At 43.5% G+C, this 12,447-nt stretch overlaps 1 protein-coding gene across 1 annotated transcript in view; it reads right to left on the bottom strand.

Moving 5' to 3' along the window:
• The window catches only part of LOC115145159 (carboxyl-terminal PDZ ligand of neuronal nitric oxide synthase protein-like), a 249,689-nt gene that overhangs the window by 108,480 nt on the left and 128,762 nt on the right, over window positions 1-12,447 (bottom strand). Inside the window, exon 4 of the mRNA XM_029686485.2 lies at window positions 11,612-11,670. Within this exon, the coding sequence (XP_029542345.1) occupies window positions 11,612-11,670 (59 nt within the window). The remainder of the gene's footprint in view (window positions 1-11,611; window positions 11,671-12,447) is intronic.

Genomic DNA, 12,447 nt, shown 5'->3' on the forward strand with positions numbered 1-12,447 from the left:
TTGTGAATTATGGGGGACTACGGGGGTCTCAGAACCCCTGAATGAGACATGAGTCCCCCCCCTTTTACATGCTCAGGTAACCTACTTTTTGAAGTGATTTGTTTGACAATAAGATGAAAACATCCATGACTGGTTGTGTTCTTGCCAAATTGAAAGGCAATAAAAAACATTTTACCGTTAAATTAAATGTCTTAGGCCCATGTCTTAGGCCCATAAAAACATTCTTGCGCACAGAGTGAGTACATGTAACTTATTGTGTGATTTGTTAAGCCAAATTTTAGTCCTGATCAAATTTAGGTTTGTCTAAACAAAGGGGGTGAATACTTATGCAACGAGTATATTTTAGTTCTTTAATTTGTATTCATTTGTAAATATTTGTAAAATTTGATTGTAACTTTGACATTATGAAGTATTTCGTGTAGATCACTGACAAAAAGATCACAATTACATCCATTTCAACCTCACTTTGTAAAGCACCAAAATGTGAAAGAAATCCAAGCGGGGTGAATACTTATGATACCCACTGTTCGTGGAATGTTCACTTCTTTTGAAACATGCGTAGCGCTGAAATATGTACTTTTGTTGTAAACAACTTACTGTATCTGATTACTCGTCACACGCTGGTTCCGGTATGTCACTGCAATAGACTAGGGTTAGTGAGAAAGTGTGGAACAATAATCAAAGCTTGATCAAAGGTATTTATCTACACTGCTCCACCCACCCCTTTAATTCTGTTATCAGGGTGTGGTAACCCCACAAATACAATAACAAAACCGCGCGCGCGCGTGTGTGTGTGTGTGTGTGTGGTGTGTGTTTCTGTAGCTCTGTGGAAAGCCATGTTAGCAGGCTTCTGGCAATGCACTCTGTGAATTAATCTGTTCCAGCTCCTTCACTTTCTCTCTGCTAATCTGAAAGTAATTACTCTATTACTCTATAAATATAAAAAGACACACACACACACACACACACACACACACACACACACACACACACACACACACACACACACACACACACACACACACACACACACACACACACACACACACACACACACACAGAGAGAGAGAGAGAGAGAGAGAGACAAAGAAAGAGAGAAAGGAAGAGAGTGAATCTATGAAGACAAAGAGAGCCATAAAATTAAAATAATGATACCAGCAGACATATTTGACAAATGCTTTTAAAATGTTTTGAAGAGAAGAAAATGAAGTCCAGGAGCCCAGGATCAAATATAAACCTGTGTATCAGAGGACTGACAGATGATGATGGCTATTTCCTGGAAGGCATAGTGAGTTCTAGAAATATACTGTATATCCTGCCCCTGTTGACGATGTGTACAAATTGTGCATGTTTCTCTCTGAGTACATGCATTTGTCCATGCCCATGAGTGTGTGTGTGTGTGTGTGTGTGTGTGTGTGTGTGTGTGTGTGTGTGTGTGTGTGTGAGAGAGAGAGAGTTGTTTGTGAATGTGTGTGTGTGATGTTTGCGGGTGAGTGTGTGTATACAGAAGTGCCTTCCCTGCATGTGATGTAAAACAAACAGTCAGTCAGTCTGCAGAGTTCCTCTAGTCTTCATCAGTGTGTTGATTCACCAGACTGCTCACAGACATCGGCTGCATAAGCAGAACACCCTGCTGTTGCTGTTTGTCTCTGATGCAGGGAATGCTACCAACCAATCACAAACACTCTGTTACTTTCCTTCTGCTATAGAGTGTTTGTAAGTGCATGCCTGAGCCTCCACACTTCCAAGGGCAGCCTCCCAGAGAGAAAGTGTGTGCGTAGCATTCTATAGGGTAGTGGTCAGTACCTCTGGCCCATGTCCAGCCATATCATAGATAGATGCCTAAAGATGCCAAATAGCAGAGTAGCTGGTCAGCAGAGCTGAGGTTGCTATATCACTAATCATCATTTTGACTTTGTATGCTTGCTGTGTGACCGACCTTTTGTCAGTGTAATTACTGAGGAGGAATTGGCAGATATCTCCATGCGGAGAGGTACATGAGGCACACACACACACACACACACACACACACACACACACACACACACACACACACACACACACACACACACACACACTACTTAACAACAGGAGAACAAACAATTTATACATTCTAAAACAGCTTGCAGCTTCAATCTTCCTGACAGAATAACAAATTCAAGCGTGAAGTACCCCCACTCTGCTCTCCTCTGTAGCCCTGAGGCAGGCTGTGCTAGCTGCTAGCAAATACATATCCAATGTAGAGTCCTGCATTGGGCCGGATATCGGTGGTTCCCTGCAGTTGGCCTGCAAAACAATCTGCTTTAGTTTTTAATGAAAACATTATTTCAACCCGTGGGTCGACTTACGGTTCAGAACACTTATATTGTGGGTCAAAAATCTTTTAAATCAAAATAAACATTTTTTTTTTTACAAACCCAGGTGCTTGTTGTGTTGCATAGGCTTTCATTAGTTACAGTTTTTTTTGGATTGCTTACACACTAAAATTAAAAGTAGTACACTATTAGCAAAACCTTACACTCAAGAAGCAAAACATCAGCCCATATTTGCACAACTATAAGCACATTGTCAACCTCACACTTGTTGCAAAACTCTACACACAGTGATTTGCAAAACACTAAACACACTTAACATACATTACACACAAACATATATCATGACGTCACGTCCTTGCAATACCAAAGCACTGACTGTCAAATTACCACACCGTCCAACCAATTGGTTCAACACAGTCATAAGGTGTGCAAACACTCGTTTGCTTAATTGTAGACACACCAATCAGGTGTAGAACTATAAAAAGCAGCAGGTGAGTTCATCGGTCTTCAAGTACAATGGAAAGAGTCAGAGAAAGAGTAAGACGAGGAGGAGGACGAGGACGAGGAGGAGGACGAGGAGGAGAACGAGGAGGACGAGGAGAACGAGGAGAACGAGAAGGACAAGGAGAACGAGGAGGACGAGAAGGAGAACGAGGAGGACAAGGAGGAGGAGGAAGGGGAGGAGAACGAGGAGGACGAGGAGGAGGACGAGGAGGAGGAGGAAGGGGAGGAAGAGGAAGAGGAAGACAAGAAGGTGCTCAAAGAGGACCGAATCTGACAAATGAGATCCGCGCAACACTGGTTGACCACGTTGTCAACCACGGCCTGATGCTAAGGGAGGCTGGACTGCGAGTACAGCCAAATCTAAGCCGATATACAGGGGCAAGTGTGATGAGAACATTTATACTGGAAAATAGGTATTGTAAAAATATCATCATATCAAAAACATCTGCACGGTTTCAGTAACTGTGTAACTCTGTGTTGTCTGTTCACACTGCTATGCTTTATCTTGGCCAGGTCGCAGTTGCAAATGAGAACTTGTTCTCAACTAGCCTACCTGGTTAAATAAAGGTGAAATAAAATAAAAAAATAAAACTGCTTACAGTACTGTATTCTATGCACTATCAGCACTTCTGTTACATTTTCCTGTGAAATTACTGTACTATTGTATACTGTTTTTTTTCTACATAGGATTGAGGGTCAGGGACGACAAGGGGGAAGGCCTCCTATGTTCACAGAACAGCAAGAGAGGGAGATAGTAAACATGGTTTTGGCCAACAATGCTATAACACTCAAGCAGCTCTGTAATGAATTTCCTCCTCCTCCTCCGAAGAGGAGAGGCGAAACGGATCTGAGGACCAATATGCGACGTGGTAAGTGTCCATGGTTCTTTTTAATGCGTTAAGGTACACATGAACAACTGACTACAAAAAACAAGAAATGTGAAAACTCAAAACAGTCCTATCTGGTGCAAACACAGAGACAGGAACAATCACCCACAAACACACAGTGAAACCCAGGCTACCTAAGTATGATTCTCAATCAGAGACAACTAATGACACCTGCCTCTGATTGAGAACCATACTAGGCCGAAACATAGAAATACTCAAATCATAGAAAAACAAACATAGACTGCCCACCCAACTCACACCCTGACCATACTAACTAATTACAAAACACAGGAAATAAAGGTCAGAACGTGACAAGCTCCAAGCTAACATTGTCAATAACCACGCCATTTTCAACGATATCCATCAGGTCTCAACATCAACACTGGCACGCATCCTAAAAAAAAAACATATTCAAATGAAGCAAATTTATCGAGTGCCTTTCGAGCGCAATTGCGAAAGGGTGAAACAACTGCGGCATGATTATGCAGAGGTATGTATTCACTTTAGCAGTGTGATCTTGCATACTGCCTCATAATCTTTTACTGTACTGTAATATGTATACTAGATCTACACTGAACTACACAATTTTGCCTGACACTGTTTTTCAGAGAGTTTTACGAATGGATGGAGAGGAGATCCAGCATGAGTTAATTTATGTAGATGAGGCTGGGTTCAACCTGACGAGTACACGAAGGAGGGGAAGAAACATAATTGGCCACAGGGCTATAGTCAATGTCCCAGGGCAACGTGGAGGTAATATAACACTGTGTGCAGCCATTACACAGAATGGGGTCCTCCACCGCCATGCCCATATGGGCCCTTACAACACAGCACTCATACTTACATTCTTGGACAAATTGCACAACGTAACAGCAGAAAATCATATGCAATACATTGTTGTCTGGGACAATGTGTCTTTCCACCGCTCTGCTCTGGTTCAGAACTGGTTTCAGCAACATCCACATTGCACCGTCCTTTATCTTCCACCATACTCTCCATTCCTCAACCCTATAGAATAGTTTTTCTCGGCATGGCGGTGGAAGGTATATGATCTCCGTCTCCAGGTTGAGGTACCCCTCATCCAAGCCATGGAGGAGGCCTGTGACCAGATGGAGGTAGCAGCAATGCAAGGATGGATTCGTCATTCAAGAAGTTTCTTTCCAAGGTGTCTTGCTAATGACAACATTGCCTGCGATGTTGATGAAATTCTCTGGCCAGATCCAGCTAGGCGAAGAGACAATGTCTAGTTATTTTTTTAATATATTTTTTGAACTTACAATACGTAAAGTGACGTTTGGTTACAGTATTATGAATCTCCATGTCAAAATTTTGGGCGTGTTGAGAAATAAATGAGTTTCTTCAGTCTGCAACATTGGTCTTGTGTAGTGTTTGGTGAATTTACATTATATTTGTACTTTGTTGATAGTAGCCTACTCTAATCATAGGGAAGTAGAAGTGCTAAAAGTGTTTTAGGTTTATCACAGCAGAGTGTAACTCGTGCAAACAGAGTATAGTAATGTGAAACATGTGTGTTTCATATGGTAACAAAGTGTGGTTTTTAAAAAGAAGTGTATAGTTTTTACAAGAGTGTTTAATTTTGTAAAGGTGTGGTTGTGCTAATTGTGTGTAGGGTTTTGAAAACACGGGCCCTGTTTTGAAAATCGTGCTTAAGCAATAAAAAAAAACTGTAAGAAGGCTAATTAGAAGGTATTTTTTTCAGAACGATTTGAGTTGTTGATATTTCGCATCTCATTATGAAAGTATCGTTCAAAATGTATTGCATGGTTTCATTTTATCCAAATATTGAATAGACATGCAGACAAATTAATTGATGCTGGGAGGGGAATAATAACCTACTAGGCCTACTCTGGGACCATAAAAACAATTCAATAAATTGATGTTATTTGTTCAGCTCTCTGAACAATTCTATGCGAGTGGATTGGGTTACGGATATAAATCTGTCCTGATATCAGTATCGGGCGGGGCTCGGAAATGATGACACCGGCATGGGGAGGGTGTTGGCTCCAAAAACCCGACTGAGATGGCCATTGCAAAATGTAGATTTTTGTGGTCAATTAACCATTTCTTTGTGGATTGTGATGTGTACTTGGGGTTATTTTCCTGCTGGAATATCCACTTGCAGTCAAGTTTCAGCTTCCTGGCATGGGCAACCAGGTTTTTGGCTGAAATGTCCTGGCACTGGCCGTTGACCTTAACAAAGAACAGTTGGGGCGGCAGGTAGCCTAGTGGTTAGAGCAGTGGGCCAGTAACCAAAAGGTTGTTGGGTTAAATCCTGACAAGGTAAAAATCTGTCGTTCTGCCCCTGAACAAGGCGGTTAACCCACTGTTCCCCTGGGCGCCGTGGATGTCGATTAAGGCAGCCCCCTGCACCTCTCGGATTCAGAGGGGTTGGGTTAAACGTAGAAGAAACATTTCAGTTGTACAACTGACTAGGTGTCCCCTTTCCCTTAATCAGTGGAAGCAAAATAGCCCCTTAAAATCAAAGATCCACCACCACAGTAGGTCTGTTTGTTTTTCTTTCACAATACGCATATTTCTTTCGAGCGAAAACCCACCACTGGTGTGCATAGTCAAAGAGCTCTATTTTCATAGATAAACTAGATAGTTTGTCTCTTGTCCTCTCCTGTCATAGCCCAGTGTCACGACAGTGCCACCAGTAGTATTCTAATCACTAATTTACTGGAATACAACTGTTCCTAGCTGGCTTTGGCATGCACCCTCAATTGGTTTTACAGACTGTGTGTGTGTATACTTCAGACACTGCACTGTATTTCTCAAATTTCTCATCAGATCTGTCTGAGCCTCCAAATCCCTGCACGCTGTGTGTGTGTGTGCGTGTGTATTTGTTCAGGGGCCTGAAACTGCTGCCTGGCAACCTTGACCTCAGCAGAACTTGAGCCCCCACTCTGCAGTTATGACTGACTGACTGACACACGCACGCACGCACGCACACACACACACACACACACACACACACACACACACACACACACACACACACACACACACACACACACACACACACACACACACACACACACACACACACACACACACACACACAGTAGGTACGGACTGGTCCATTTCCTCAGAGGTAATCCTGTGATTTGGACTAATACCACAGCCTCTCATTATCCCAGTGTTGAAAGACACACACACCCACACCCCACTGCCAAGAGGATTGCTGGCTTCCGCAACACACAGAGGAACTTCCAACAAGGTCACTAGAACTTCTTACAACAGTCTCCTTCACAAAGTCTTTGAGTCACAGGGGTAGCAAAACCTCTCTTAGTTAGTTTGGGTGTGGAGGCTTTTGTTCTACCCCTGATCTGTACTAAATCAGAGATTACTACACTGTAAATATTTATCCATTTGACATTAGACCAGTGGTGGAAAAAGTACCCAAATGTCATACTTCATTAAAAGTAAAGATAACTTAAAAAGAAAATGACTCAAGTAATAGTGAAAGTCACCCAGTAAAATACTACTTAAGAAAAAGTCTAAATGTTTTTTGTTTTAAATATACTTAAGTATCAAAAGTAAAAGTAAAGGTACAAATCATTTCAGATTCCTTTATTAAGCAACCCAGACGGCACGATTTTCTTGTTTTTTTCCCCATTTACGGATAGCCAGGGGCCCACTTCAACAGTCAGACATAATTTACAAACAAAGCATTTGTGTTTAGTGAGTCTGCCAGATCAGAGGCAATAGGGATGACTGGGGATGTTCTCTTGATAAGTGCATGAATTAGACAATTTTCCTATCCCGCTAAGCATTCAAAACGTAACGAGTACTATTGGGTGTTTTACATTATTTTCTTTAAGAATGTAATGGAGCAAAAGTAAAAGTTGTCAAAAATATAAATAGTAAAGTAAAGTACAGATACCCCAAAACACTACTTAAGTAGTACTTTAAAGTATTTTTTACTTAAGTACTTTACACCACTGCATTAGACAAAGGACAATGTGATTTTATTGTAGGTGTGGATGGCTCCTTTCATTTCATGTGTCAGTTTCAAATACAGTGTATGACAGACGGCGGCTCAGGACGGGAGACTCTGGCGGCTCAGGACAGACGGGAGACTCTGGCGGCTCTGGACAGGTGGGAGCACCTCTAGGGAGAAGACGGAGAGACCGCCTGGTGCGGGGGGCTGCCACCGGAGGGCTGGTGCGTGTAGGTTGCACCGGATAGACCGGAACGTGAAGGCGCACTGGACCTCTTGATCACCGAGCCTGCCCAACCTTACCTGGTTGGATGCTCCCCGTAGCCAGGCCAGTGAGGCGAGGTGGAATAGCCCGCACTGGGCTGTGCTGGTGAACCGGGGACACCATGCGTAAGGCTGGTGCCATGTACGCCGGCCCGAGGAGACGCACTGGAGACCAGATGCGCAGAGCCGGCTTCATGGCACCTGGCTCGATGCCCACTCTAGCCAGGCCGATACGGGGAGCTGGGATGTAGCGCACCGGGCTAAGCACACGTACTGGGGATACCGTGCGCTCCACCGCATAACACGGTGCCTGACCAGTACGACGCCCTCTCTCTCCATGGTAAGCACGGGGAGTTGGTGCAGGTCTCCTACCTGACTTCGCCACACTCTCTGTGTGCCTCCCCCAATACATTTTTGGGGCTGCCTCTCGGGCTTCCTTGCCAGCCGTGTTCGCTCGAAGCGCTGGCTCCCATTACCTGCTGCCTCCGCTCTCCTGGCTGCCTCCACCTGTTCCCATGGGAGGCAATCCCTTCCATCCAGGATCTCCACCCATTTGTAGCAACCCTTGCCGTCCAAAACGTCCTCCCATGTCCAGGAGTCCTGAGCTCGCTGCTGCCCGATACCACGCTGCTTGGTCCTTCTTTGGTGGGTGTTTCTGTAACGGATGCCGTCTGATAGAAAGGAGGACCAAGGTGCAGCGTGGTAACACTCACACTGGAACAAAACAATAAACGATGTGAACAAAACGAAACAGTACCGTGTGGCCCAAACACTCACACGGAAACAAACACCCACAACCCAAAAGTGAAACCCTGGCTACCTAAGTATGATTCTCAATCAGGGACAACAATTGACAGCTGCCTCTGATTGAGAACCATACTAGGCCGAACTCAAAAACCAACATAGAAAAACAAACATAGACTGCCCACCCCAACTCACGCCCTGACCATACTAAAACACAGACAAAAACAAAGGAACTAAGGTCAGAATGTGACACACCTTTGCCAGCGATTACAGCCTAAAATCTTCTTGGGCATGACGCTACAAGCTTGGCACACCTGTATTTGGGGAGTTTATCCTATTCTTCTCTGCAGATCTTCTCCAGCTCTGTCAGGTTGGATGGGGAGCGTCGCTGCACAGCTATTTTCAGGTCCCACCAGATATGTTTGATCAGGTTCTAGTCCGGGCTTTGGCTTGGCCACTCAAGGACATTCAGAGACTTGTCCTGAAGCCAGCGTTGTCTTGGCTCTGTGTTTAGGGTCGTTGTCCTGTTGGAAGGTGAACCTTCGCCCCAGTCTGAGGTCCTGAGCACTCTGGAGCAGTTATTCATCAAGGATCTCTCTGTACTTTGCTCCGTTCATCTTTCCCTCGATCTTGACTAGCCTCCCAGTCCCTGCCACGGAAAAACATCCCCACAGCATGATGCTGCCACCACCATGCTTCACCGTAGGGGTGGTGCAAGGTTTCCTCCAGACTTCACGCTTGGCATTTAGACCAAAGAGTTCAATCTTGGTTACATCTCAGATCAGATAATCTTGTTTCTCATGGTCTGAGAGTCATTTTAGATGTCTTTTGGCAAACTCCAAGTAGGCTGTCATTTTTCTTTTACTGAGGAGTGGCTTCTGTCAGGCCACTCTACCATAAAGGCCTTTCTCCCATCTTCAAAGAGGAACTCTGGAGCTCTGTCAGAGTGACCATCGGGTTCTCCCCCGATTTCTCAGTTTGGCAGGGTAGACAGCTCTAGGAAGAATATTGTTGGTTCCAAATTTCAATTTAATAATGATGGAGGCCACTGTGTTCTTGGGGACCTTCAATGCTGCAGAAATTTTTTGGTGTCTTTTCCCAGAACTGTGCCTCGACACAATCCTGTCTCGGAGCTCTACAGACAATTTCTTCGACCTCATGACTTAGGTTTTGCTTTGACATGCACTGTCAACAGTGGGACCTTATATAGACAGGTGTGTGCCTTTCCAAATCATGTCCAATCAATTGAATTTACCACAGGTGGACACCAATCAAGTTGTAGAAACATCTCAAGGATGATCAATGGAAATAGGATGAGCTCAATTTCTTGAATTGAATACTTATGCAAATGAGGTATTTCTGTTTTTACTTTGTAATTGTGGGGTATTGTGTGTAGATTGAAGAGTGTGCAAAGCTGTCATCAAGGCAAAGGGTGGCTACTTTGAAGAATCTCAAATCTCAAATATATTTTGATTAGTTTAACACTTTTTTGCTTACTACATGATTCCATATGTGTTATTTCATAGTTTTGATGTGTTCGCTATTATTCTACATTGAAGAAAATAGTAAAAAATAAAGAAAAACCCTGGAATTAGTTGATGTTATAAAACTTTTGACTGGAACTGTATGTGCGACATTTGTTTCGATTCAGAATGGACCATTATCATGCACCTGTATCGAAACAGGGGCAGGGGAAAAAAATACATGTAATTTTTTGACACCACACTCCAAAATAGCAAGTTCTGCCAGCTCTAGTTTTGCCTAATCTTGATTAGTGTCCAGTCGTATGGTCCAGTGCTGCAAGGAATCTAGCCCAGAACAGAGCGGCATGTTTTGCTCTTAATAGTAATCAGAGGGCTGATATAAATACTATGCAGACCAGTCTCTCTTGGCTAAGAGTTGAGGAGAGACTGACTGCATCACTTGTGATCAAATTGTTTGCATAGTCAACTTACACACAGCTCTGACACACACACTTATCACACCAGACATGCCACCATGGGTCGTTTCACAGTCCCCCAATCCAGAACATATTCAAGAAAGCGTACAGTATTATATATAGCCCTAATTGCATGGAACTTCCTTCCATCTCATATTTCTGAAATAAACAGCAAACCTGGTTTCAAAAAACAGATAAACAACAACTCTCAGCACAACGCCTCTCCCCTATTTGACCAAGATAGTTTGTGTGTATGCATTGATATGTAGGATACGTGTGCCTTTTTTTTTATGTAGTTCTGTCTTTGTGCTGTTCTTGTCTATTGATGTTCTGTATTATGTAATTCTGTATTGTTTCATGTTTTCTGTGGACCCCAGGAAGAGCAACAGCTAATGGGGATCCTAATAAAATACCAATATGGGGTTTTCCCCCGTGGTTTATTTTCATGCCAGTCAGGTAGACTATACTCCTGTTGTAAAGTGGAGCAATGTGCTTAATATTAGGAAAGTTGAGAAATAAATATAGTAGGCCTAGCCTTTGGCAAGCTGATGGGATCCTCCTCTTTTTATTAGTGGCCTTAACTCTGATTTCTCCCGCAATTGCACAGCCTGTAGAAATGTTGCTCAACATGAGCTCATGGGCTCTCATGAAGTGTTTGATTCAATTTTCAAAAATATTTGTGTTGATGTCAGAGTGATTAGAGGGACAATAGAGTGCTGAGTACCAGGCAGTTAGCAAGTTTGTTAGCATGCCAATGACCAGCAGCAGCATCAGAGCTTGGAGAAGCACAATTTCCGTGACTAAAGGTCATGTGGAATTTGACTGCATTCATGACTCGTGACCGCCGGTGTGGTGGTAATACGGTCACCGCAACAGCCCTAGTTATGACACTAGCTGTCACCATAGCAATCACCTCGGCCCCGCCTTGACCTGACATGCCCTCTGTTGGGACAAACTTACTGCTGTAAGATGGTGTTGAAGAGTGAAGTCTTACCTGTAAATGGGATCCTGCATTACCATCATCTTACTCTCATCCCATGTCCATTCCTTCTTCTGTGGAAAGACAGAATAACACTGGTTTAGTGAGGAGTGTGGGGAAGAGAGTCAGCCAGGGGTTTGTGTCTGTTAGGGAAGTGTGTGAGAGAGGCTGAGGCAGTGTGAGAGGAGGTCAGTTCCTCTGTCAGGTACCTTGACACCTACATCAGACACTTTAAAATTAGGCTGTCGCCACTAACTACCACTACTGTAATTTAACACGGTGTCTCAGATTGCCATGGTAATTAACTTTGACCTTGCTGGGCTGGATGTTGGGCTCAAGGACTGGAAATATTGATTATACTGAGCCAATCGATCCACAATCCACAAGGTGAATACAGCAGTTATCTAGCTGTGATGTTCCATTTAGATATTCTGCTCTCTCTGTCTCTTTCGGTCTCTCTCATCTTCTTCGCTCCCTCTCTCATATCTTTCTTACCCACCAGTCGTTCTCTTTGGCCGCTTTTCCCCCCGTTCTCTCTAGCTCTTTCTCGCATTCTTTCAGTCTCTCTCTTTCTCTCACTTGCACTCTTTCTCTCACTTTCCCTAGCTTTCTCTCGCTCTCGGTCTCTTTCATTATCTCTCTCTGTCTTTCTGTCATTCTCGCTCTCTCTTTCTCATTCTCTCTATTTCTCTCTATACTGGGCTTCATCCCAGTTTACTGAGATAATATATATGTCAAAAGGAGAGCGATTGGAATTATTTCTCCATTTGATTTTCATTTCCCCACCAACACACTATTTCCACTCAAACATTTCTATTTTCATTCCTCCATTCTGTGAGATGTAAATGAGA

The sequence above is a fragment of the Oncorhynchus nerka genome, linkage group LG17 (assembly GCF_034236695.1).
Source record: "Oncorhynchus nerka isolate Pitt River linkage group LG17, Oner_Uvic_2.0, whole genome shotgun sequence".
NCBI lineage: Eukaryota > Metazoa > Chordata > Actinopteri > Salmoniformes > Salmonidae > Oncorhynchus > Oncorhynchus nerka.